At 42.9% G+C, this 27,442-nt stretch overlaps 1 protein-coding gene across 1 annotated transcript in view; it reads left to right on the top strand.

Moving 5' to 3' along the window:
- The window catches only part of ITGA8 (integrin subunit alpha 8), a 244,324-nt gene that overhangs the window by 138,678 nt on the left and 78,204 nt on the right, over window positions 1–27,442 (top strand). Inside the window, exons 18-21 of the mRNA XM_073677424.1 lie at window positions 1,276–1,413; window positions 7,638–7,705; window positions 23,059–23,206; window positions 24,635–24,727. Of these exons, the coding sequence (XP_073533525.1) occupies window positions 1,276–1,413; window positions 7,638–7,705; window positions 23,059–23,206; window positions 24,635–24,727 (447 nt within the window). The remainder of the gene's footprint in view (window positions 1–1,275; window positions 1,414–7,637; window positions 7,706–23,058; window positions 23,207–24,634; window positions 24,728–27,442) is intronic.

Consider the following 27,442-nt stretch of genomic DNA (forward strand, 5'->3'; position numbering starts at 1 on the left):
TCGACTTCGGTCGCAGCATTTCGGGGATTAATGTGCAGGGAGCGATGCAGGACTGTTCCCTGCACATAGCACCAGGTGTCAGCTGTGACAATCAGCTGACACCCGGCGGCGATCGCGCCTGCACAGCCTGTGTGCGGGTGAAATCGCGAGGGCGTACTAATACATATCTGGCCCATAAGGCCCAGGGCAAGGATACGTATTAGTACGTCTTGGGCTGGAAAGGGGTTAAAGGGGTTTTCCCACAAACAAAGTAAATTTTATTCAACATTTTAATCAATAGATCTTGGAATGATAATAACTTTCACAATTGGATATGTTTAAAAAAAATGTTCCTGTGCTGAGATAATCTTATAAATGTGCCCCTGCTGTGTACTGTGTAATGGCTGTGTGTGACCGTGCAGGAACATGGTCTGATCATACCACATCTCCTGGGCGGGGGAGAGTATACAGACATTACAGCACAGGATCACAGCCTTTTCTTTCTTTGAAGTAAAACATTGCTTAAAAACAGGCAGGGAAATGTTTTGCCTCACAGAAAGAATCAGCTGTGATCCCATGCTGTCCTGTCTGTATGCTCTTTTCCTTCCCCCCCTGTCCAGGAGCTGCGGTATGATCAGACCATGTTCCTGTACGGTCAGACACAGCCATTACACAGTACACAGCAGGGGCACATTCATAAGATTATCTCAGCACAGGAACATTTTATTTAAACACATCCAGTTGTGGAATGTATTATTATTCCAACATCTATTAAATGAAATTGTACTTTGTTCATGGGAAAAGCCCTTTAAGACCAGATCCTATAATTCAATTGCAGACCCCAGATGACCATACACTGACTGAAGTCAGATCAATGCCCTAACCCTAAACTAGAGCAAAGAAATTAATTCAGACCTTAAAGCCAACCATAAAATTAATTTACACCCCCGAACTAAGTAAACTCAGATCCAAGACTAGACCCCTGGATAAATTAAGACTTCATAGCAAACCCATATATAAATTGAGACCCAAGTCCAGCACCCTTAACTCAGTGAGAGACCCCAGACAACCTGACCTATAAATTTGGAGCCCAGACCAGACTCCATAAAGAGATTTTCCATTTCATTGATATTAATGACCAGATCACCGGGGACCACCACTGTTCAGCCGATATCAGCTCCTGGGGCGCCGGATATGAACATGGTATGGAGCAGAACTTCAACCCTACTCCAGATCAGCTTTTATTCCTTTGTCCCAAGTATAAATATTTTTTATTGACTTCCTATTTTCCCGCAGGAAGAATCGGAATTTCGCGATAAGCTGACTCCAATCACGGTCAACTTAAATTACAGCTTACATGAATCTGTCTTCCTCGGCGAACAGGATCTAAAACCAATATTAAATCTCTATAAAGAAGCAAAATTACAGCAGCAGGTATGTTCTGATTATAATTCCTTCTAAATACCTGGTTTCCAGGGCAATATTGTCACCAAGGTGCCCAGGTCTCATAAACGGCGGCGGGCATACCCTTAAAAACTGCACTGTGTGAATAGAGTTTCATGAAATAACTTCTGGCTACCATCTGATCCCTCACCACCTTGTTTTCGGTCATCCACTGCCTTTTCGCTGCTGCAGATACTGTACATGACAGGTGTATTATATTTAAAGACCTAAAGCAAAGTCAAATCTCATCAGACCTATATTCACAGATGTACACCACCTTAGAAAAAGCCGGTATACTGGCGAAACGCGCGTCAGGGACTCTGTCCCGAGTTATATTAGTAGTGTCTGGAGGGAAAAATGAATAGCCCCGAGATAGTGCATGTAGCCGCGGTGCCTTTAATTTAATAGCCGCCGGAGCGAGTGTCCTCAGCTACAGTGATCAGCTGTGCGAGTCGGGCACGCCGACCGCATGTGAGGGCAGCGGTATCAAGAGTGTATGGAGTCGTCCGTTACATTACGGACCACCCCTTACCCCGACACTATATCACCACCTCTTAATGGCCTGTAGCCAGGTGATTGCCACTCACCGGCGGTGATCAGCTGTTTTAGCTTAGTTATGCTGACACATGATACATGCGGTAGTGCAGTCACACTGCTTAACCTGTTACCGCACTGGCTCATGTCATAAAACAAACCCTATGTATATAATCATTGAGCACCTATACTCATATATTTACAACCATAATAATAGTTCTCTTATATAGTTGATAATATAGGTGCTTCACTTGTGGGTATTACTGTGGCGATTATCCTGCCATACATGGGACCGAAATGATTACGTCTGTTGTCATATTGGACCCACAGGTGATATAACTATTTTTGTATGACATTTGCACAATAGGGATAACCTCTACTATCTACTTACTGGGAATTCTATGTACAATATACAGCCATAACCCAACTATTTAAAGGGACTGGGTTTGGCATTCCCAATAATGAATTCCAACACACTATGTAACCGGGTCAATTAGTTGGTTACCGTCTAAAATATATATGATGGTCACCTATATACATCTGTAGATGCATGAGCAATATCTACTTATTTATTTTAATATTTTCCAATAAAGTATTTGTTTTTTAAATTATATATTCACACCCTTTCCCTTTTCCCCTTTTTGATATTATATTTAAAGACCCCAGAGGCGTAGCTAGGGGTTCAACTCAAGGGAGGCAAAAATTCTGAGTGGGCCCTTAACCGGTAACCCTGATTACAGCTACAGTAGCACACTCTAATTGTGAGTATAAGGGAACCTCAGTAGATGACCGCACTGTTACTGGAAAAAAATCTCTACAAAGACCAACAAGCATATTACCTCCATATGGTGACATACAGTAAGAGATTACAGTACAGTTATAGATGGTGATTTACAGCTGATGTTATTTCTTATGGAGTCGTTCACTTTTCCTGTGTTTTCCATCTGGCCCAGACCGACATGACAACCTCTCCAGCCAGGGCTCTGCTGCATAGATTACAACAAAGACACATCTGACTTCACACATTTCCAGCACCGTCCACATCTTTTCCCAACCTGCACAACCTCCTCATCCAGCTGATACCCCAATACTAAGCTGCTGCTGCTGTATGTGACCCTATTACTGCACCTGCTGTGTGGTACAAAAACAGCGCTCCTCTTACTGCCCCACATAATAATGCCCCTTACGTAGTAAATGCCTCGTTTGTGCCCGCTAGATGGTAAAATTACCCCCTAAAAAATATTAATGCCCTGTGCAAGTGCCCTAGTAAACAGTGTCCACATTTTTCCCCTAGAAAGTAATAATGCCTCCCGTGCACATTTGACGACCACAATACTCTGAATGCCCCTATAACAATAATGCTTCTTAAGTGCCCAGTTAACATCTAATAATGTCCTCTGAGTCCCCCAATGTACAGTTCCTCTATATACATTATGATGGGTACATAGCTCCCTTATACACAGTATAATGCACCCACAGCTCCTCTATACACAATATGATGTTCTCACAACTGCCCTCTACACAGTATAATGGACCCACAGCTTCTGCTATACACAGTATGATGGGCCCACAGCTCCACTATACACAGTATGATGGGCCCACAGCTCCACTATACACAGTATGATGGGCCCACAGCGCCAATATACACAGTATGATGGGCCAAAAGATCCGCTATACACAGTATGGTGGTCCCACAGCTCCGCTATACACAGTATGATGGGCCCACAGCTCCACTATACACAGTATGGTGGTCCCACAGCTCAGCTATACACAGTATAGTGGGTCCACAGCTCCACTATATACAGTATAAATGGACCCACAGTTCCCCTATACACAGTATTTGGGCTCACAGCTCTCCCAAAACACAGTATAATGACCCCCAAAGTATCCCTCAGACTGTAGAATGGCCCTGGCATTAGCCCCCAAACTGTATAATGGCCCCCACATTAGTTCCTATACTGTATAATGGCCCCCGCATTAGTCCCCAAGCTGTATAATGGCCCCTACGTTAGACCTATAGCTGTATAATGTCCCCTGCATTAGTCATCAAACTGTATAATGTCTCAACTTTTGTCCCCAAGCTATATAATGGCCCCCACATTAGTCCCTAAACTGTATAATGGCCCCTGCAATAGTCCCCGAGCTGTATAATGGCCCCTGTATTAGTCTCTATAATGTAAGATGGCCCCACATCACACCACAAGTTTTAATTAAAAACAAAATCATATATTCACCTAATCCAGGATCCTGACGAGTCCAGCAGCAATGCAACGTGCTGTCAGTGTCAACGAACACACCGAACGTAAGAGTCTCGGCACGGTGCAAAGATGTCACAGAGCTGGGACTCTAACATCCTGTGCGTGTGCACCTCGGCCATTCTGTAGCCCACAAGCTTAAAGTGACCTGCGGTTTACAGAACGGAAAGCGGTAGAGCAAGTGGATTGTGTCTCCCTGCACTACCGGAGGGCTAGACTATATTGGCACGCAGTGCCCACTGATCAGTTAAGGGCAGCCAGCTCCAGGTGGACCCCTCTGAGCGCGGGGCCAGGGACAACTGCACCCTCTGCCGTCTCCCGGGAGCTACGCTACTGAAAGACCCCCATACATTATAGATAGCTGTTGGTCAAACTAACATTCAACGTACAGCTATCTCTTGTCATGCTAGGTATGGGAAGGATCCAGCGTACGACGACGGGAAAAGGGAGAAGCCCAGCAACTAGGGAAAGGGAGAGTGGAGACCCCTAGGCAGATCTAACAACACCCTGACTCCCCTATCGTCCCTAAATAGGTTCTGCACCTATCGCCGAGCAGGATACCTTAGCCCTGGCTGTCCCTAGAGCTAGGCCCTAGGAAGGGAGGGGGAGGGGTGAGCACTAGTCAGCCTCCACTTCAACTAAAGACAAACAAGGGATGAGAAGATACCAGAAAGATCACATCACGACCACAATCCACAAAGGAACTCCAAGAAGAATCTAGCCAACTGCTAGAACTCCGGACCTGAACAGAGGAATTTACTCTATTACCAGCGACTCTCTGGAGAAACTGAGAGTATTTAAAGATCCAGCAAGGGTGTGTTAATTAGCAGCAGAAGGTGGAGATCACCGCTGGGTCCTAGAGAGGGAGGGATGATGAAAGGATCAAGAAGGTGTCTGCAAGGCCAAGCGCAGCTACCTTCTACTGCTGGATCCAGAATGACTGTCTGTCAAACCTGATACACCCGTGACATTTCTACTGACTCCTCCATATACAGGAACGTTCGGCTTGGTCAAGTGCTCCTGTGTTTTCTATGAGAGAGCCCTTCCGATAGAAGCTTATCTTTCCCGAATAGAGAGGATCGGTTATTGAAATTCCAGTGGAGGGCTCCTTTTCTCCCCCAATATCAGCTGTCAGAGGAGATTGAGACAATCTCTCAGACAATCCCGCTATTTGGCTGACTTTAGTCTAATGTGTATGATGGCTTTTAGGAGGAAAGCTGTCTCTAGTGCCTTCTAGGGAAGATAGCTACCCTATATCCCATAGCCACCCATTTTTAAAGATTTGTTGCATATTTTAAAGTGGTTGCCCAGTCTTTAAACTACAAGTCTGCAGTCACTCTATGAGACTTCAGACTTGTGAGTCCTCACATCCCACACACTGCGCACTGTGAGAATTATCCGGTGCCCAGAGCAGCGATCAAGAGACCGCAGGTATGAGATATGCATATTCCCGGTCACATTCCGCCTAGATGGGTGCAGCCCAGATCAATGTAAGTGTATTGAGTGAGACCAGAAACAGTCTAGTTGGAATGTTGCCAAGAGTATGCATAACACATATTTGCAGTCACATGCCCGCCACCGGCAGCAGAGAATCCTGACAGCGTGTAGTGTGAAGTCACATAGAATGGCTGCAGACTTTTAGTTTAAGACTGGACAACCCCTTTAACCCCTTAGTGATTGGACCAATTTTTTGAAATCTGACCAGTGTCACTTTATGTAGTAATAACTCTGGAACGCTTCAACATATCCATTGATTTTAAGACTGTTTTTTGTGACACATTATACTTTATGATATTGGTCAATTTAGGTTGATATGTTTTGCGTTTATTTATAAAAAAAATATCAGAAATTTGACAAAAATGTTTTAAAAATTGCAATTTTCAAACTTTGAATGACTATCCCTTTAATCCCAATAGCCCCAATAGTCATACCACACAAAACATTAATAAATAACATTTCCCTCATGTCTGCTTTACATCAGCCCCATTTGTAAAGTGTTGTTTTATTTTTAGCATTTTAGAAAGTTTAAAAATGTAGCAGTAACTTTTCATTTTTTCAAGGAAATTTACAAAACTTATTCTTATAGGGACCTGTTTAGTTTTGAAGTGACTTTGGGGGTCTTATATGTTGGAAACCACACAAAAGTCATACCATTTTCAAAAACTGCACCCCTCAATGTATTTAAAATTGCTTTCAGGTAGTTCATTAACCCTTCTGGTTCTTTTCAGGAAGTAATGGAAAGTGGCATGACAAGAATGAAAAAGTTTATTTTTACAACCTAAATTTTGATAACTTCTGAACAGGCCGCTATGGCTGGCAGACTCTAATGCCATTATTTACCTGCCATGGCAAACATCAGGACCACACACTCAAGATCTCAGGGTGCCAATGGGGTTAAAGAGGGAGACCTCACACTCTGTTAACTATTTAGATTCTGTAGTCACTCTTGACAGCAGAATCTATGGGGTTAAATGTCCATGGTCGGTGCCAACGCAAGTTGTCAGCTGTAGTGTACAGGTGACAGCTACAGGATAGTCACCTGTCGGGGAACGCTAGTCTCTTATATCGCAGGTCAGTAAAAAGACGTCTATTGGTCACTAAGGGGTTAAGTCAAACCAGAGTATTTTCCAAAAATGAAAAGATATACATCCACAGTCAGCTATTCGGGAGTTAATGAGAAGCCCTTTATGGAGCCCTAGAAGATATTACTTCTTCTTCTGGAGATCACTAGCTGGCTTAGAGAGACTTTTAGGACATGCAATGCTCCTTGGGAAAAAAAGTATGCAAATTAGTTCTGCTCCAAGAAGAAGAAAGCTAGCTTGCTCCTGCCTCCTATTGGATATATAAGTCAATGACAGACTCATAGTTATTATAGTCACCCCATCGTTCTTCCATATTATGTCCATGCACACTTTTTATAAAAAAAGGTAAATTGTAAAGCGAAGCTGAATCTATCATTGATACTATATGTTGTAGACAATATTAACATAATATAGCAAAGCTAATACAAAATCTGCTTTAAGGTGTCTCTGTTCCTGGGTTCAAATCCAACCGAGGGCAAGATCCATAGAGTTTGTATTTTTTCCCGGGTCCGCGTGGATTTCCGCCCCATTTTGTGGTTTCTTCTCACACTCTACATCTTGATAGGTTAATTAGCTTCCTAGGAAATGGTCCCTTGTGATCTGAATGGTGACAATTTCTCTGCACCAGTGTGGAACTGCGTAAAATACATTTGATGTTTCGAGATCAAGAAAATGTTAGCTCAAATTTCTCATTTTGTTTTAAGAATTGACAAAAGGTAACATTTTTGGAGATGAGAAGAGCTCGATGATTTGAAAACAACAAATTTTATTCAATAACATGAACAAAAAATAAAAAAAAATGTTCTAAAAAGTTGTCATTGTCTTTTGTCTTCCCCAATCTCAGGCTCACATTCTTGTGGACTGCGGAGAAGACAATATGTGCATTCCTGACCTGAAACTTTCAGCCAAATCGTAAGTCTAAATAAATATACATAGCTTGATTGATTTCTATTAGAACGCATGCGTCCCAAAATATCTACCACCAGCGAGTTCTACGCCAACGTGCCATGTTTGTTTTACATGTTAATTGTAGCGCTCCACAGAATGTTCTACTAATAGGGGACAGATTTTCCAGTGAAATTATTTTACAGTTTATGAAACAATGCAGAGGGACACAATCAGAGGAAGGGAGGAATGTAACATCTAACCATAGGGAGCCACAGCAAAACCTGGAATTAGGTTTCACTCCACTGTGATTAACAACAGGTGTAATGCACACAGTGATATCACAGTGCAGAGAGAATACAGTGATGTCACAGTGCTGAGATAATATACCCAGTGATGTTACAGTATAGGGATAATACAGACAGTGATGTCACAGTACAGGGATAATAAACACAGTGATATCACAGTACAGGGATAATAAACACAGTGATGTCACAGTGCAGAGATAATACACACAGTGATGTCACAGTACAGGGATAATACACACAGTGATGTCACAGTGCAGAGATAATACACACAGTGATGTCACAGTACAGGGATAATACACACAGTGATGTCACAGTACAGGGATAATAAACACAGTGATATCACAGTACAGGGATAATAAACACAGTGATGTCACAGTACAGGGATAATAAACACAGTGATATCACAGTACAGGGATAATACACACAGTGATGTCACAGTGCAGAGATAATACACACAGTGATGTCACAGTACAGGGATAATACACACAGTGATGCCACAGTGCAGAGATAATACACACAGTGATGTCACAGTACAGGGATAATACACACAGTGATGTCACAGTACAGGGATAATAAACACAGTGATATCACAGTACAGGGATAATAAACACAGTGATATCACAGTGCAGAGATAATACACACAGTGATGTCACAGTACAGGGATAATACACACAGTGATGTCACAGTACAGAGATAATACACACAGTGATGTCACAGTACAGGGATAATACGCACAGTGATGTCACAGTACAGGGATAATACGCACAGTGATATCACAGTGCAGAGATAATACACACAGTGATATCACAGTGCAGAGATAATACACACAGTGATATCACAGTGCAGAGATAATACACACAGTGATGTTACAGTATAGGGATAATACACACAGTGATATCACAGTACAGGGATAATACACACAGTGATATCACAGTACAGGGATAATACACATAGTGATGTCACAGTACAGGGATAATACACACAGTGATGTCACAGTGCAGAGATAATACACACAGTGATATCACAGTGCAGAGATAATACACACAGTGATATCACAGTGCAGAGATAATACACGTAGTGATGTCACAGTACAGAGATAATACACACAATGATGTCACAGTACAGGGATAATACACACAGTGATGTTACAGTATAGGGATCATACACATAGTGATGTCACAGTACAGGGATAATACACATAGTGATGTCACAGTACAGGGATAATACACATAGTGATGTTACAGTATAGGGATAATATACATAGTGATGTCACAGTACAGGGATAATACACACAGTGATGTCACAGTACAGGGATAATACACACAATGATGTCACAGTACAGGGATAATACACACAGTGATGTCAGAGTACAGGGATAATACACACAGTGATGTCACAGTTCAGGGATAATACACACAGTGATGTCACAGTTCGGGGATAATACACAGTGATGTCACAGTACAGGGATAATACACACAGTGATGTCATAGTACAGAGATAATACACACAATGATGTCACAGTACAGGGATAATACACATAGTGATGTTACAGTATAGGGATAATACACATAGTGATGTCACAGTACAGGGATAATACACATAGTGATGTCACAGTACAGGGATAATACACACAATGATGTCACAGTACAGGGATAATACACACAGTGATGTCAGAGTACAGGGATAATACACACAGTGATGTCACAGTTCAGGGATAATACACACAGTGATGTCACAGTTCGGGGATAATACACACAGTGATGTCACAGTACAGGGATAATACACACAGTGATGTCATAGTACAGAGATAATACACACAGTGATGTCACAGTACAGGGATAATATACACAGTGATGTCACAGTACAGGGATAATACAGACAGTGATGTCACAGTATATGGATAATACACACAGTGATGTCAAAGTACAGAGATAATAAACACAGTGATGTCACAGTACAGGGATAATAAACACAGTGATGTCACAGTACAGGAATAATACACACAGCGATGTCACAGTACAGGGATAATACACACAGTGATGTCACAGTACAGGAATAATACACACAGTGATGTCACAGAACAGGAATAATACACACAGTGATGTCACAGTACAGGGATAATACACACAGTGATGTCACAGTACAGGGATAATACACACAGTGACACAGCATAGAGATAAACACAGTGATGTCACAGTACAGGGATAATACACATAGTGATGTCACAGTACAGGGATAATACACACAGTGATGTCACAGTACAGGGATAATACACACAGTGATGTCACAGTACAGAGATAATACACACAGTGACACAGCATAGAGATAATAAACACAGTGATGTCACAGTACAGGGATAATACACACAGTGATGTCACAGTACAGGGATAATACACACAGTGATGTCACAGTACAGGGATAATACATACAGTGATGTCACAGTACAGGGATAATACAAACAGTGATGTCACAGTATAGGGATAATACACAGTGATGTCACAGTACAGAGATAATAAACACAGTGATGTCACAGTACAGGGATAATGCACACAGTGATGTCACAGCACAGGGATAATACACACAGTGATGTCACAGTACAGGGATAATACACACAGTGATGTCACAGTATAGGGATAATACACACAGTGATGTCACAGTACAGAGATAATAAACACAGTGATGTCACAGTACAGGGATAATAAACACAGTGATGTCACAGTACAGAGATAATAAACACAGTGATGTCACAGTACAGGGATAATACACACAGTGATATCACAGTACAGGGATAATACACATAGTGATGTCACAGTACAGGGATAATACACACAGTGATGTCACAGTGCAGAGATAATACACACAGTGATATCACAGTGCAGAGATAATACACACAGTGATATCACAGTGCAGAGATAATACACGTAGTGATGTCACAGTACAGAGATAATACACACAATGATGTCACAGTACAGGGATAATACACACAGTGATGTTACAGTATAGGGATCATACACATAGTGATGTCCCAGTACAGGGATAATACACATAGTGATGTCACAGTACAGGGATAATACACATAGTGATGTTACAGTATAGGGATAATATACATAGTGATGTCATAGTACAGGGATAATACACACAGTGATGTCACAGTACAGGGATAATACACACAATGATGTCACAGTACAGGAATAATACACACAGTGATGTCAAAGTACAGGGATAATACACACAGTGATGTCACAGTTCAGGGATAATACACACAGTGATGTCACAGTTCGGGGATAATACACACAGTGATGTCACAGTACAGGGATAATACACACAGTGATGTCATAGTACAGAGATAATACACACAATGATGTCACAGTACAGGGATAATACACATAGTGATGTTACAGTATAGGGATAATACACATAGTGATGTCACAGTACAGGGATAATACACATAGTGATGTCACAGTACAGGGATAATACACACAATGATGTCACAGTACAGGGATAATACACACAGTGATGTCAGAGTACAGGGATAATACACACAGTGATGTCACAGTTCAGGGATAATACACACAGTGATGTCACAGTTCGGGGATAATACACACAGTGATGTCACAGTACAGGGATAATACACACAGTGATGTCATAGTACAGAGATAATACACACAGTGATGTCACAGTACAGGGATAATATACACAGTGATGTCACAGTACAGGGATAATACAGACAGTGATGTCACAGTATATGGATAATACACACAGTGATGTCAAAGTACAGAGATAATAAACACAGTGATGTCACAGTACAGGGATAATAAACACAGTGATGTCACAGTACAGGAATAATACACACAGCGATGTCACAGTACAGGGATAATACACACAGTGATGTCACAGTACAGGAATAATACACACAGTGATGTCACAGAACAGGAATAATACACACAGTGATGTCACAGTACAGGGATAATACACACAGTGATGTCACAGTACAGGGATAATACACACAGTGACACAGCATAGAGATAAACACAGTGATGTCACAGTACAGGGATAATACACATAGTGATGTCACAGTACAGGGATAATACACACAGTGATGTCACAGTACAGGGATAATACACACAGTGATGTCACAGTACAGAGATAATACACACAGTGACACAGCATAGAGATAATAAACACAGTGATGTCACAGTACAGGGATAATACACACAGTGATGTCACAGTACAGGGATAATACACACAGTGATGTCACAGTACAGGGATAATACATACAGTGATGTCAGAGTACAGGGATAATACAAACAGTGATGTCACAGTATAGGGATAATACACAGTGATGTCACAGTACAGAGATAATAAACACAGTGATGTCACAGTACAGGGATAATGCACACAGTGATGTCACAGCACAGGGATAATACACACAGTGATGTCACAGTACAGGGATAATACACACAGTGATGTCACAGTATAGGGATAATACACACAGTGATGTCACAGTACAGAGATAATAAACACAGTGATGTCACAGTACAGGGATAATAAACACAGTGATGTCACAGTACAGAGATAATAAACACAGTGATGTCACAGTACAGGGATAATACACACAGTGATGCCACAGTACAGAGACACAGTGATGTCACAGTACTGGGATAATACACACAGTGATGTTACAGTACAGAGATAAACACAGAAATGTCACAGTACAGGGATAATACACACAGTGATGTCACAGTACAGGGATAATATACACACAGTGATGTCACAGTACAGGGATAATACACACAGTGATGTCACAGTACAGAGATAAACACAGTAATGTCACAGTACAGGGATAATACACACAGTGATGTCACAGTACAGGGATAATACACACAGTGATGTCACAGTACAGAGATAATAAACACAGTGATGTCACAGTACAGGGATAATACTCGCAGTGATGTCACAGTACAGAGATAATACATGCAGTGATGTCACAGTACAGGGATAATGCACACAATGATGTCACAGTACAGGGATAATACACACAGTGATGTCACAGTACAGGGATAATACACACAGTGATGTCACAGTACAGGGATAATACACACAGTGATGTCACAGTACAGGGATAATGCACACAATGATGTCACAGTGCAGAGATAATACACACAGTGATGTCACAGTACAGGGATAATGCACACAATGATGTCACAGTACTGTTCAGTAATTATAAACATAGTGATATCACAGTACAGGGATATTAAAACAATGCTTCTACAATGATTGTAGCAGTTATACCTATTACCCTGATTGGTATGCCATTAGGTAAAATGAGAAAAGTAAAAAAATGCAGAAAATTTTAAAATCAGCCTTCCCTGGTAAATCTATCACACTTTACATGAGCAGATCATGCGGCCGCTATGGTGCCCTTGGAAAGAGCAGGCCCAGCTCTGGCGGCTCTGGTCTGGTTCTTCTCTGGTCCCTGAAGTATTGGATGTATTCATGCATAAATGTGTTTCTTAAACCATGAGCCGCAGGGAGAAGAGAATATGTAAAAACTGGTTTACAATGGATTTCTAAAAGGGGCAGGGATCTATTGTATTTCCAGCATTAATTATGCTCCGGCTCCATTAGCGATTTAACGTTCCCCACCCGCATTCGCACACGATATTTGGAGACGCACAGTCTTCTGTAGGAGTAAATACATGTTTGGAATCAGGCGGCTTCCTGATTGAGATAAACATTTGAATACAAAGGGATGTATCTATTTAGAGGGCTCAAATGAAGTAGCATTTAAGTTATTATTAAGTTGCCGTCCCCTGTAATCCGCCCGCAGCGGTCTAAAGTAAACACATTTAATTGGCCTCTTGTTTCTGTACAGGAAATAATTAAGGATGCTGACGATGTACGCATTACTGTACCGCGGGCAACTATTAATAAACATTTACTCCAAGGTTGAATGCGTAGTTTGCAATAAATCTTTTTCTATATTTGATAATACCTCAAATGGGTTATCCTTTGCTTTTTTTTCCAAAAAATTGTGCTACATAGGTATTGGGAATCAAAAGAGCTTTTCAAACTCCCAATTGTCATGAGTCCTTGTCCCGTTCTTAATTTTCATGAATCTTTGTCCCACTCCCGATTGTCATGAATCCTTGTCCCACTCCCAATTGTCATGAGTCCTTGTCCCACTTCCGATTGTCATGACTCTGTGTCCTACTTCTGATTGTCCTGAGTCCTTGTCCCACTTACAATTGTCATGAATCCTTGTCCCACTTAAGATTGTTTTGACTCTGTGTCTCACTTCTGATTGTCATGATTCCTTGTACCACTTCCGATTGTCATGAATCCTTGTCCCACTTCCGCTTGTCATGATTCCTTGTACCACTTCCGATTGTCATGATTCCTTGTACCACTTCCGATTGTTATAAGTTCTTGTTCCACTTCAGATAGTCATGAGTCTTTGTTCCATTCTTGATTGTCATGAGTCCTTGTCCCACTTACGATTGTCATGAGTCCTTGTCCCACTTCCGATTGTCATGACTCCGTGTCCCACTTCTGATTGTCATGAGTCCATGTGCCACTTACGATTGTCATGAGTCCTTGTCCCACTTCTGATTGTCATGAAGCCTTGTCCCATTCTTAATTGTCATAAATCTTTCTCCCACTCCTGATTGTCATGAATTCTTGTCCCACTCCCGATTGTCATGAGTCCTTGTCCCACATCCAATTGTCATGGCTCCATGTCCCACTTCTGATTGTCATGAGTCCCTGTCCCACTTCTAATTGTCATGAGTCCCTGTCCCACTTCCGATTGTCATGAGGCCTTGTTCCACTTCTGCTTATCTTGACTCTGTGTCCTACTTCTGATTGTCATGAGTCCTTGTCCCACTTACAATTGTCATGAATCCTTGTCACACTTAAGATTGTTAAGACTCTCTGTCCCACTTCCGATTGTCATGATTCCTTGTACCACTTCCGATTGTCATGAGTCCTTATCCCACTTATGATTGTCACGATTCTTTGTACCACTTCCGATTGTTATAAGTCCTTGTTCCACTTCAGATAGTCATGAGTCCTTGTCCCATTCTTGATTGTCATGAGTCCTTGTCCCACTTATGATTGTCATGAGTCCTTGTCCCACTTCCGATTGTCATGACTCCGTGTCCCACTTCTGATTGTCATGAGTCCATGTGCCACTTACGATTGTCATGAGTCCTTGTCCCACTTCTGATTGTCATGAGTCCCTGTCCCACTTCTGATTGTCATGAGGCCTTGTCCCATTCTCAATTGTCATGAATCTTTGTCACACTCCCGATTGTCATGAATCCTTGTCCCACTCCCGATTGTCATGAGTTTGTTCCACTTCTGATTGTCATCAATCCTTGTCCCATTCTTGATTGTCATGAATCCTTGCCCCACTCCCAATTGTCATTCATCCTTGTAGCAATACCGATTGGCATGATTCATTGTCCCACTCACGATTGGCATGAGTCATTGTTCCACTTCTGATTGTTATGAGTCATTGTCCTTCTTCCGAGTGGCAAAAAGTGCTTGAACCACTCCTGATTGGCAGGAGTCGTAGTCCCTCCCCTAATTGTCCTCTTTCCACTCCTTATTTGAGGCGGTACTGTGCTCTACCCATCACAGATTCTCTACAACATACCTCTCAAAAGTTGAATCCCAAATTTTAAAAATTGTAAACCTTACCTCCAGTTGTGCCCTGGGACACCTAAAAACAGTGTGAATATGTCTGTTTGTATGCAACTTTGCATAAATCGTTACCTTCAGGGGTCCTTGATCGCATGAGTCGTCCTGAGAGAGACCCTCTTTTTAGCAAATTTACATTTTGGTTACTTTAGGTCGCTTTAACTCTATGACCACATGCACATGATACGTTTCGTTTTATTACAGTTTCCAATTATCACAGCAAAAAAAAAAAGCATCAGGAATGCATCATGTGAACACGGAACCAGAAATACCATTTAATTACGAAATGTGTAATAGACTGCTTACCCTCAAGAGATCACCGAAATTAGTGCTGAGGGCTACCTTTTCTCTGTCCTATCACCTATGTTAGTTATATTTTTGTCTCAGCATATCAGCGCAAAAACGTCTTATTCCTTGACCCTGCGAATGTGAATTCCAATCTTGCCATAATACTATGTAGTGTTTACGAACTACTTTATTTTTGGAAGTTGGAAGTGAATCGTGGAAACTCCAGCACAGGGTTAAGTGCAGCTATGGCTCAGCTTTGGGTCAAACCCAAGCCTTCAGAGTCGTAAGAGCGCCATTTGCCACCATGCCATCCCGCAGTTCTTTATGACAACTGGGAAGTATGTACTGAAATGCTGGCAATAGTTTTTTTTCTTTTTTGTGACTTCTCAAGTGTGTCCTCTTTATCCTGATGTGTCCATGTGCAACAGTAGTAGGAAGCCCCCCCATCCCCGCAGAGTCTAGTCTATACAACATCAAAGCACAGTGAGTCCCATGACATACCCCCAAAACATTCCTGGCAAGGATGTGATAGTGCTTTGAAATAAAGCCATGTGGATTCCCATAGTGTTCAGAAGCACAAAAACAGCTCTGCGATGCCGCTACACTCCGTCCGCTGCAACAGAACATAAGGTCTTGGGAATTAACATATGGAATCTTTGCAAGCACTCTCTTTGAAGTTCCTTAGAGTTTTAAGATGTGCATGTGTCCCAAAATCTAGAATTAAAGGAGCCATGTTAGACATTTGTGGCATATCCGAGCATGCTGTTTATGAATTTTGATTGTTCTCTTGGGAGTTGTATATCACTTTTTGGCAGTATAAGGCAACTGTATGGCATTGTTATTTAAAGGTTGGGCTCATACGTATGGCATGTTTAGAAAATAAAAAAATAATAATTTACACTTACTGATGAGCATTTGCACATTGAACGCTACATGGCGGCACACGGTATGCCTACGCCTCCATAGTATGTAGCTGCATGGGCTTCCATACCACCACCAGCCGCCGGTGCCTACATGAGTCCTACTTCACATAGACTAGAATTGCGAGAGCCATACACATGGGTAGCAACTTCTCTATTCAGTGTTCTGCAAAATACTTTGCCTGGCATGGCCGTGGCTTCAAGATGCAAGACCCTCATGAACAACCAGAAAATGTTTATATTGGAAAATGGCTTTAAACATATTTTCCAACTGTACCAGACCAAGGAGAGATCTACTAAAAGAGTAGGCGGACCTCCCGGAAACCAATAATTCTTGAATGTTTGGGAGACCGGGAATGGGATATAGAGGGGAAGGAATAGGAACGTGGCCTTAAAAGAAGCATGCACAGGGCAAAATGTGTCTACACCATACTCTCGATAATTCTCCTTCTAGAAGTAGGTTTCAAAAAATTTGCAGCTATGCCGTGAGATTTAATCATCCTGGTGGTATGATTGAGTATATCATTGAAGGGCACAAGAATCCTCATAGGTCGGTAATAGTGTACAAAATGCAAGAACTTGAAAGTAGAGGCCAGCACCTCAATGGCCTTTATACCTATGCATACAAGAAACTGCCCAGTGTTATAGCATATCTGTTGTTTCATGTGACTTTACAGAATAAGCTGTCATGTAAATACATGAGGAATAATTCTTTTTTTGGCTATTATATCACTTGTCTCCTGCAGTTTTCCCTTCTGCAGTCTCTTTATTTCTAATTTTCAGTTGTCTCTGAGCTAGTGGATGGAGACTAGAGAATGATGTCTCCCATACACAGCACACACACAGACATGAGGGATTCCCGCTCTCCTGTCTGTATAGCACACACAGACATGAGGGATTCCTGCTCTCCTGTCTGTATAGCACACACAGACATGAGGGATTCCTGCTCTCCTGTCTGTATAGCACACACAGACATGAGGGACTCCTGCTCTCCTGTCTGTATAGCACACACAGACATGAGGGATTCCTGCTCTCCTGTCTCTATAGCACACACAGACATGAGGGACTCCTGCTCTCCTGTCTGTATAGCACACACAGACATGAGGGATTCCTGCTCTCCTCTCTGTATAGCACAAACAGATATGAGGGATTCCTACTCTCCTGTCTGTATAGCACACACAGACATGAGGGATTCCTGCTCTCCTGTCTCTATAGAACACACAGACATGAGGGATTCCTGCTCTCCTGTCTGTATAGCACACACAGACATGAGGGATTCCTGCTCTCCTGTCTCTATAGCACACACAGACATGACGGACTCCTGCTCTCCTGTCTCTATAGCACACACAGACATGAGGGACTCCTGCTCTCCTGACTGTATAGCACACACAGACATGAGGGACTCCTGCTCTCCTGTCTGTATAGCACTCACAGACATGAGGGACTCCTGCTCTCCTGTCTGTATAGCACACACAGACATGAGGGATTCCTGCTCTCCTATCTGTATAGCACACACAGACATGAGGGACTCCTGCTCTCCTGTCTGTATAGCACACACAGACATGAGGGACTCCTGCTCTCCTGTCTGTATAGCACACACAGACATGAGGGACTCCTGCTCTCCTGTCTGTACAGCACACACAGACATGAGGGACTCCTGCTCTCCTGTCTGTATAGCACACACATACATGAGGGATTCCTGCTCTCCTGTCTCTATAGCACACACAGACATGAGGGATTACTGCTCTCCTGTCTCTATAGCACACACAGACATGAGGGATTCCTGCTCTCCTGTCTGTATAGCACACACAGACATGAGGGATTCCTGCTCTCCGGTCTCTATAGCACACACAGACATGAGGGATTCCTGCTCTCCTGTCTGTATAGCACACACAGACATGAGGGATTCCTGCTCTCCTGTCTCTATAGCACACACAGACATGAGGGACTCCTGCTCTCCTGAATGTATAGCACACACAGACATGAGGGACTCCTGCTCTCCTGTCTGTATAGCACACACATACATGAGGGATTCCTGCTCTCCGGTCTCTATAGCACACACAGACATGAGGGTTCCTGCTCTCCTGTCGCTATAGCACACACAGACATGAGGGATTCCTGCTCTCCTGTCTCTATAGCACACACAGACATGAGGGTTCCTGCTCTCCTGTCTCTATAGCACACACAGACATGAGGGATTCCTGCTCTCCTGTCTCTATAGCACACACAGACATGAGGGATTCCTGCTCTCCTGTCTGTACAGCACACACAGACATGAGGGACTCCTGCTGTCCTGTCTGTATAGCACACACAGACATGAGGGATTCCTGCTCTCCTGTCTCTATAGCACACACAGACATGAGGGATTCCTGCTCTCCTGTCTGTATAGCACACACAGACATGAGGGATTCCTGCTCTCCTGTCTGTATAGCACACACAGACATGAGGGATTCCTGCTCTCCTGTCTGTATAGCGCACACAGACATGAGGGATTCCTGCTCTCCTGTCTATATAGCACACACAGACATGAGGGACTCCTGCTCTCCTGTCTGTATAGTACACACAGACATGAGGGATTCCTGCTCTCCATTCTGTATAGCACACACAGACATGAGGGATTCCTGCTCTCCTGTCTGTATAGCACACACAGACATGAGGGATTCCTGCTCTCCTGTCTGTATAGCACACACAGACATGAGTGATTTCTGCTCTCCTGTCTGTATAGCACACACAAACATGAGGGATTCCTGCTCTCCTGTCTGTATAGCACACACAGACATGAGGGACTCCTGATCTCCTGTCTGTATAGCACACACAGACATGAGGGACTCCTGCTCTCCTGTCTCTATAGCACACACAGACATGAGGGACTCCTGCTCTTCTGTCTCTATAGCACTCACAGACATGAGGGACTCCTGCTCTCCTGTCTGTATAGCACACACAGACATGAGGGATTCCTGCTCTCCTGTCTGTATAGCACACACAGACATGAGGGATTCCTGCTCTCCTGTCTGTATAGCACACACAGACATGAGGGACTCCTGCTCTCCTGTCTCTATAGCACACACAGACATGAGGGACTCCTGCTCTCCTGTCTGTATAGCACACACAGACATGAGGGACTCCTGCTCTCCTGTCTGTATAGCACACACAAACATGAGGGATTCCTGCTCTCCTGTCTCTATAGCACACACAGACATGAGGGACTCCTGCTCTTCTGTCTCTATAGCACTCACAGACATGAGGGACTCCTGCTCTCCTGTCTGTATAGCACTCACAGACATGAGGGACTCCTGCTCTCCTGTCTGTATAGCACTCACAGACATGAGGGACTCCTGCTCTCCTGTCTGTATAGCACTCACAGTCATGAGGGACTCCTGCTCTCCTGTCTGTATAGCACACACAGACATGAGGGACTTCTGCTCTCCTGTCTGTATAGCACACACAGACATGAGGGATTCCTGCTCTCCTGTCTGTATAGCACACACAGACATGAGGGATTCATGTTCACCTGTCTGTATAGCACACACAGACATGAGGGATTCCTGCTCTCCTGTCTCTATAGCACTCACAAACATGAGGGATTCCTGCTCTCCTGTCTGTATAGCACACACAGACATGAGGGATTCCTGCTCTCCTGTCTCTATAGCACACACAGACATGAGGGACTCCTGCTCTTCTGTCTCTATAGCACTCACAGACATGAGGGACTCCTGCTCTCCTGTCTGTATAGCACTCACAGACATGAGGGACTCCTGCTCTCCTGTCTCTATAGCACTCACAGACATGAGGGACTCCTGCTCTCCTGTCTCTATAGCACTCACAGACATGAGGGACTCCTGCTCTCCTGTCTGTATAGCACACACAGACATGAGGGACTTCTGCTCTCCTGTCTGTATAGCACACACAGACATGAGGGATTCCTGCTCTCCTGTCTGTATAGCACACACAGACATGAGCGATTCCTGTTCACCTGTCTGTATAGCACACACAGACATGAGGGATTCCTGCTCTCCTGTCTCTATAGCACCCACAAACATGAGGGACTCCTGCTCTTCTGTCTCTATAGCACTCACAGACATGAGGGACTCCTGCTCTCCTGTCTGTATAGCACTCACAGACATGAGGGACTCCTGCTCTCCTGTCTCTATGGCACACACAGATATGAGGGATTCCTGCTCTCCTGTTTCTATAGCACTCACAGACATGAGGGACTCCTGCTCTCCTGTCTGTATAGCACACACAGACATGAGGGATTCCTGCTCTCCTGTCTGTATAGCACACACAAACATGAGGGACTCCTGCTCTCCTGTCTCTATAGCACACACAGACATGAGGGACTCCTGCTCTCCTGTCTGTATAGCACACACAGGCATGAGGGATTCCTGCTCTCCTGTCTGTATAGCACACACAGGCATGAGGGATTCCTGCTCTCCTGTCTGTATAGCACACACAGAATTGAGGGATTCCTGCTCTCCTGTCTGTATAGCACACACAGACATGAGGGATTCCTGCTCTCCTGTCTGTATAGCACACACAGACATGAGGGATTCCTGCTCTCCTGTCTGTATAGCACACACAGACATGAGGGATTCCTGCTCTCCTGTCTGTATAGCACACACAGACATGAGGGATTCCTGCTCTCCTGTCTGTACAGCACACACAGACATGAGGAATTCCTGCTCTCCTGTCTGTATAGCACACACAGACATGAGGGACTCCTGCTCTCCTGTCTGTATAGCACACACAGACATGAGGGATTCCTGCTCTCCTGTCTCTATAGCACACACAGACATGAGGGAATCCTGCTCTCCTGTCTGTATAGCACACACAGACATGAGGGATTCCTGCTCTCCTGTCTCTATAGCACACACAGACATGAGGGACTCCTGCTCTCCTGTCTCTATAGCACACACAGACATGAGGGAATCCTGCTCTCCTGTCTGTATAGCACACACAGACATGAGGGACTCCTGATCTCCTGTCTCTATAGCACACACAGACATGAGGGACTCCTGCTCTCCTGTCTGTATAGCACACACAGACATGAGGGATTCCTGCTCTCCTGTCTGTATAGCACACACAGACATGAGGGATTCCTGCTCTCCTGTCTGTATAGCACACACAGACATGAGGGACTCCTGCTCTCCTGTCTCTATAGCACACACAGACATGAGGGACTCCTGCTCTCCTGTCTGTATAGCACACACAGACATGAGGGACTCCTGCTCTCCTGTCTGTATAGCACACACAGACATGAGGGATTCCTGCTCTCCTGTCTGTATAGCACACACAGACATGAGGGATTCCTGCTCTCCTGTCTGTATAGCACACACAGACATGAGGGACTCCTGCTCTCCTGTCTGTATAGCACACACAAACATGAGGGACTCCTTCTCTCCTGTCTGTATAGCACACACAGACATAAGGGATTCCTGCTCTTCTGAGTCGCTCTTTCAGGCCAGAGTCACAGTACCGTATAACATGGCAGAGTTTAATGCGATAAAACGTCACATAGCACTCAGCCCAATGTTATTCTATGGGGCAACTCAGATCTACGTTTTTTTCTCAGGCATTTTCGGCGTGCCTGCAAAATTGCAGCATGCTGCGATTGTATGCGTATAATGTGCGAGACTCGCCGATGCAAGCTTATGAGTGCGAGAAAAAAATCTGACGCCACACGGACCATCCGTATGCCGTCCGATTTTTACGAATACATTATAATTCTGTAGCATAGAACATTGCAAATAGTCGTGTAAATGATTGTAGAATAATAGTTGCAGAGAAAAAAACGCTCCGCACACGGATGTCATATGGATAGATGCTCGAGAAAATATCACATCATCGCATTGCACACGGATTACCATACAGAGAACACTCATGCGACTCTTGGCAGTGAGAATCGGCAGTGACTCCGGCCTCACACTGCTTCTTGCACGGCTCCTCTTTCCCTTTCACCCTGCTTAGACTTCATTAGGTCTATATTAGATTTGTACAAGACAGAATTTAGCTTTTTTTTTTCGAGTGAATGATATCTCCAGAGAAATGGCTCATAGGTGGAGAAAGCATATTTTTCTGATAACATATATTACAATGTTTATTATACTTTTAAAAATTGTTAAAACAACACTGACCATTTAGGTACTTTTTTTAAATGTAGAGATAAAAAGGAGCTGATTTTAGGGGAAGAGAATCATATCCTTTTCATCATAAATGCAAGGAATGACGGAGAAGGTGCATACGAGGCTGAACTACAAGTCAACATCCCAGCAGAAGCAGACTACGTGGGCATTGAGCGCAGTATGGAGGTAATCGCAGTAATACTCTGACCATGTGACCCGCCGAGAATTGAATTAATCATGGGATGAAAGCAAATGATTGCCAGCTAAACCCATACCCTGCCAGAGAGGGCCCTTACATACACAGAGCAGACATCTGGCACTGAAGGATGCTTAATTTAAAACATCATATCCTATGCTTTCAAGATAACGCTCCTCGTCTTGCTATATCCTGTTCACTGTGAAAACATAGGATATTGTCGTTTAAACAGAGGATATTTTCGGGGTGTGTCAGATTAGACTCTCCTGTTTGAGTCCATGAGACATTGCAGATTTATTTGTTCTTTTTTTCCTGTTTTCTTTCCTTGTACAATAATCCTGTAACATAAACAAAAAAAAAAGAGATACCAAAAGAATATAAATTACAAAAATGAAAAGTCAAAAATTGTCTATTTTTTTATGTATGGTCTTTACTCTCAGCAATCAGTTGTAATCAGTGAAAGAGCAAACGTTTAGTTTCTCTGCAGCACTCCCACAGGTGAAATGAAGAATTACAGTTCTCATTTAAATCAATACGTTTTCTGTGTAATGCATTGACTTTTTGGGTCCTCCAAAGCAAAAGGTGCTCGACATTATCAGCAAAAGTTACAGTTCCAAAGCCTGATGTAGTTTGGTACAGTCTTGGAGGGAAGATGTTGTATCACCAAATCTGTGTCCCTACATGTGTACATACCTGCTGCTACTCAAGAATATTTAGGAATTTTTACCCCAAAAAGGTCTCAATGAAAACACTGTCTTGGATAAAAATCAAAAGTGGACATGTTATCAAAAATATCTTTCAGTAGTGCAGCCTCAGGCTTCAGACCCGTAATATCAAATGATCTTGTATCAGCACACACACTATGAGCCTGATTCATTATTGCATTTGCACCTGTTTTTGGTGTTTTTCACCTGCTTTTCATTTACACCTTATTCTTTTAATTTGCACCTTTTTTAAAGTGTATTTTATGTGTTCCCTTTTTTTTCTTTTATTTTCTTCCTAAGGAGTAAAGCCTTTCCAAATGTTTTTGGCTGATTCATCAATTATGGCTTTTTAAAAAGTTGCAGAATTTGGTGCAAATGTACTCCACCCCCATCCTCTACCCTGGAGTGATCTCATGGAATCCTGTTATTTTAGTACAATTTTTGCACATATTTTGCAACATAACTTTTTGCTCTAAAAAGTTGCAAAACAGGTCAAAGACTAAACGAAGGAGAATTTTTTATTTTGCGAAAAATTCAAGAACCACGTTGAAGAATTTGGTGCAAAAATACTTCATTGATTAGACACAAACAAAAATAAAAAGTGACTTAAAAAAAAGCCCTCAATTGTTTCATATTTTAAATGCATATTTTTTCTAAATTTCCTCTTCTTCACTTCTTAAAATATTTTGATTTTCACTGTCATTATTCCTGCAGGGTCTGCGACAGCTTAATTGTGAATACAAAATGGAAAATGAGTCTCGAATGGTCTTATGTGACCTTGGAAACCCCATGGTTGCTGGAACTAATGTAAGTAATTTCCTAAATTATCTGGGTGAATTGTGGATTTTATACCATACTTGTTAACTTTGAGTGATGGCCTTCCCAGAGGTCTAAGATTGCGTCTTACAAATTTTATTTCTTGAAGTCACATTTTACAGGCCAATCCCTGCACTATTTCTGACAATTCCATAATGCACATGCTTGACCTCTGACCCAGCCAAACAAGGGCCAGAAGTCTGAGCAGTCGACCCCTCAAATTTAGAAATTCTTACCTATTCTTTCCCTAAGTGACAACCAATTCTTACTAAAGAAAAAAGGGAAGGAGCCAGATCGGTCCCGAAACGCGTATTCCCAATAAAGATTTTTTATTTCATCTATTTGGAACCTCCCTCATCCAGCCCAGGAATTTTTTTTGCATCTCTTTCAACCTCTTCTTACTGGAATATTCCTTTAGCCATGGATTACAAAAGAGTTGAAACATTTACTAAACATGAAAAAACTGGCTTTTAAAAGGAAGGACAAGGAGGCATTGAAAATTATACAGCGAGACCTAAAGGGGAAAATTAAGATTGCCCGTGAGGCATTCAGAGTTAAATTAGAAAATCAATTTGCACAAAAAAGCTCCAGAGAGGTGTGGGCTGGAATGAAGCTAGTGACTGGGTTTAAGGCAAGGTTGGAGCAGGGGGGTGGTGGACTTAGAATGGCTAATGAAATGAATGAGTTCTTCAATAGATTCAGCAATAAAGGTGCGGTAGCAGCAGGGAAGGGGGAGGTGGCCGGGGAACAACTAGCTAAATTAACAGGGGGTGAAATAGATCATTTCTCGGTCTCCAAAAATGACGTGAGGGACCAGTTTAGTAAGCTGGCCATTGGCAAAGCAGCAGGGCCTGACGGTCTCAGTCCACGTGTCCTCAGAGTGTGTGCAAATGAGTTGTGTACTGTCTTCCAGCATCTCTTTAACCAGAGCTTACAATCAAAGAGAGTACCAGTGCTATGGAAGACTTCCTGCCTGGTGCCGGTTCCCAAGACTACCTTCCCGGCTTCCCCGGGGGACTGTAGACCGGTGGCCTTAACATCGCATGCGATGAAGTCCTTGGAGAGAATAGTACTTGCTCACTTGTGTCCGAGGGTGATGGCGCATACTGATGCTCTTCAGTTTGCGTACCGGCAGGGACTGGGGGTGGACGATGCTGTAGCGTCTCTGCTACAAACAGTACATTCCTTTTTGGACAATGATGGAACCACAGTGCGTGCTTTGTTCTCTGATTTCTGTAGTGCGTTCAACATATTACAGCCACTCTTACTGCGTGGAAAGTTGATTAAAATGGCGGTGGATGAGGGACTTGTGAATTGGATAATTGACTACCTGTCGGATAGGCCACAGTTTCTTAGGTGGGCGACGGCTACATCAGATAGTGTACTGAGCAGTGTCGGAGCCCCGCAGGGAACAGTGCTGTCGCCATTCCTCTTTACATTGTACACAGCTGACTTTCAGTATAAATCAGACCGTTGTCACCTCCAGAAGTACTCGGATGACTCTGTGATAGTTGGCGGTATTGGGAAGGACCAGGATGAAGAGGAATATAGAAGGGTGGTTGCGGACTTTGTAGTATGGTGCCAGGCTAACCATCTAGAACTAAATGTTAAGAAAAACAGGGAGTTGGTGATGAGCTATGGAAGGTGCAAGAAGGTATGCCTACCTGTTACCATTGACGGTCAGGATGTGGAGATGGTGGACAGTTTCAAATATTTGGGGGTTTACCTGGATAGCAAGCTAGACTGGAAGTGCCACATGGAGAAGGTCTACAAGAAGGGGATGAGTAGATTGTACTTCCTAAGGAAGTTAAGGTCTTTTAATGTGTGTGGCAAAATGCTTGAGGTGTTCTACCAATCCATTGTAGCTAGTGCCACCTTTGCGGCAATAATTTGCTGGGGTAACAGTGTGCGTGTTGCTGACGCTAACAAGCTCAACAAACTTATAAAGAAGGCTAGCGCGACGGTGGGCCTACAGCTTGGGACTTTTGAAGAGGTGGTAGAGGATAGGATTAAGAAGAAGTGCAGAGCTATAATGGGCAACAACACACACCCGCTTTATGAACTGTTTGCGAAACAGAAGAGCACATTCAGCAATCGCCTAATACAACTAAGGTGTAAAAAGGAAAAATACAGGAGATCGTTTGTTCCAACAGCTATGGGGGTGTTTAACAAATGTCTGAAAAGCAATGTCTAAAGCATGCCAAATGTTATGTTATCATATGTGTCATGTTCGAGATCTGTGTTCTGCTGCTGTGATACCGCAATTTCCTCCGGGATAAATAAAGTATATCTTATCTTATCTTATCTTATCTTATCTTTAAGACACTATTACACTGAACCAGCTCTTACGAATACTTTTTTATGTCATTTTTTATGCATTTTTTCAGCTTTTTTTCATAACGAATTCAGTGTAACTTCAAAACCACACAGAAAAAAAATGGTGAAAAAAAAAAGTAAAAACCACAAAGCATCTCATTTGAAAATTTAAGTTACTTTGCAAAAAATATTTATTGCAAATATGTTACCATTTTGAGTCTACAACTCTTATATGTAGACCTATGAATCTCCATAGTAAAAAGCAAGTAGTCCTATTCCTTTTTCGGCTATGTGCACATAGAGTGATTTTTAAGAGGTTTTTGAAGTGAAAATTGAGCAGAGACTCTCCAAATCCTCATCAAAAATGCAAAAACTCATCAAAACCTTGGA

This window comes from Phyllobates terribilis, unplaced genomic scaffold, assembly GCF_046119375.1.
Source record: "Phyllobates terribilis strain yellow unplaced genomic scaffold, ASM4611937v1 Scaffold_4__5_contigs__length_816908805, whole genome shotgun sequence".
NCBI lineage: Eukaryota > Metazoa > Chordata > Amphibia > Anura > Dendrobatidae > Phyllobates > Phyllobates terribilis.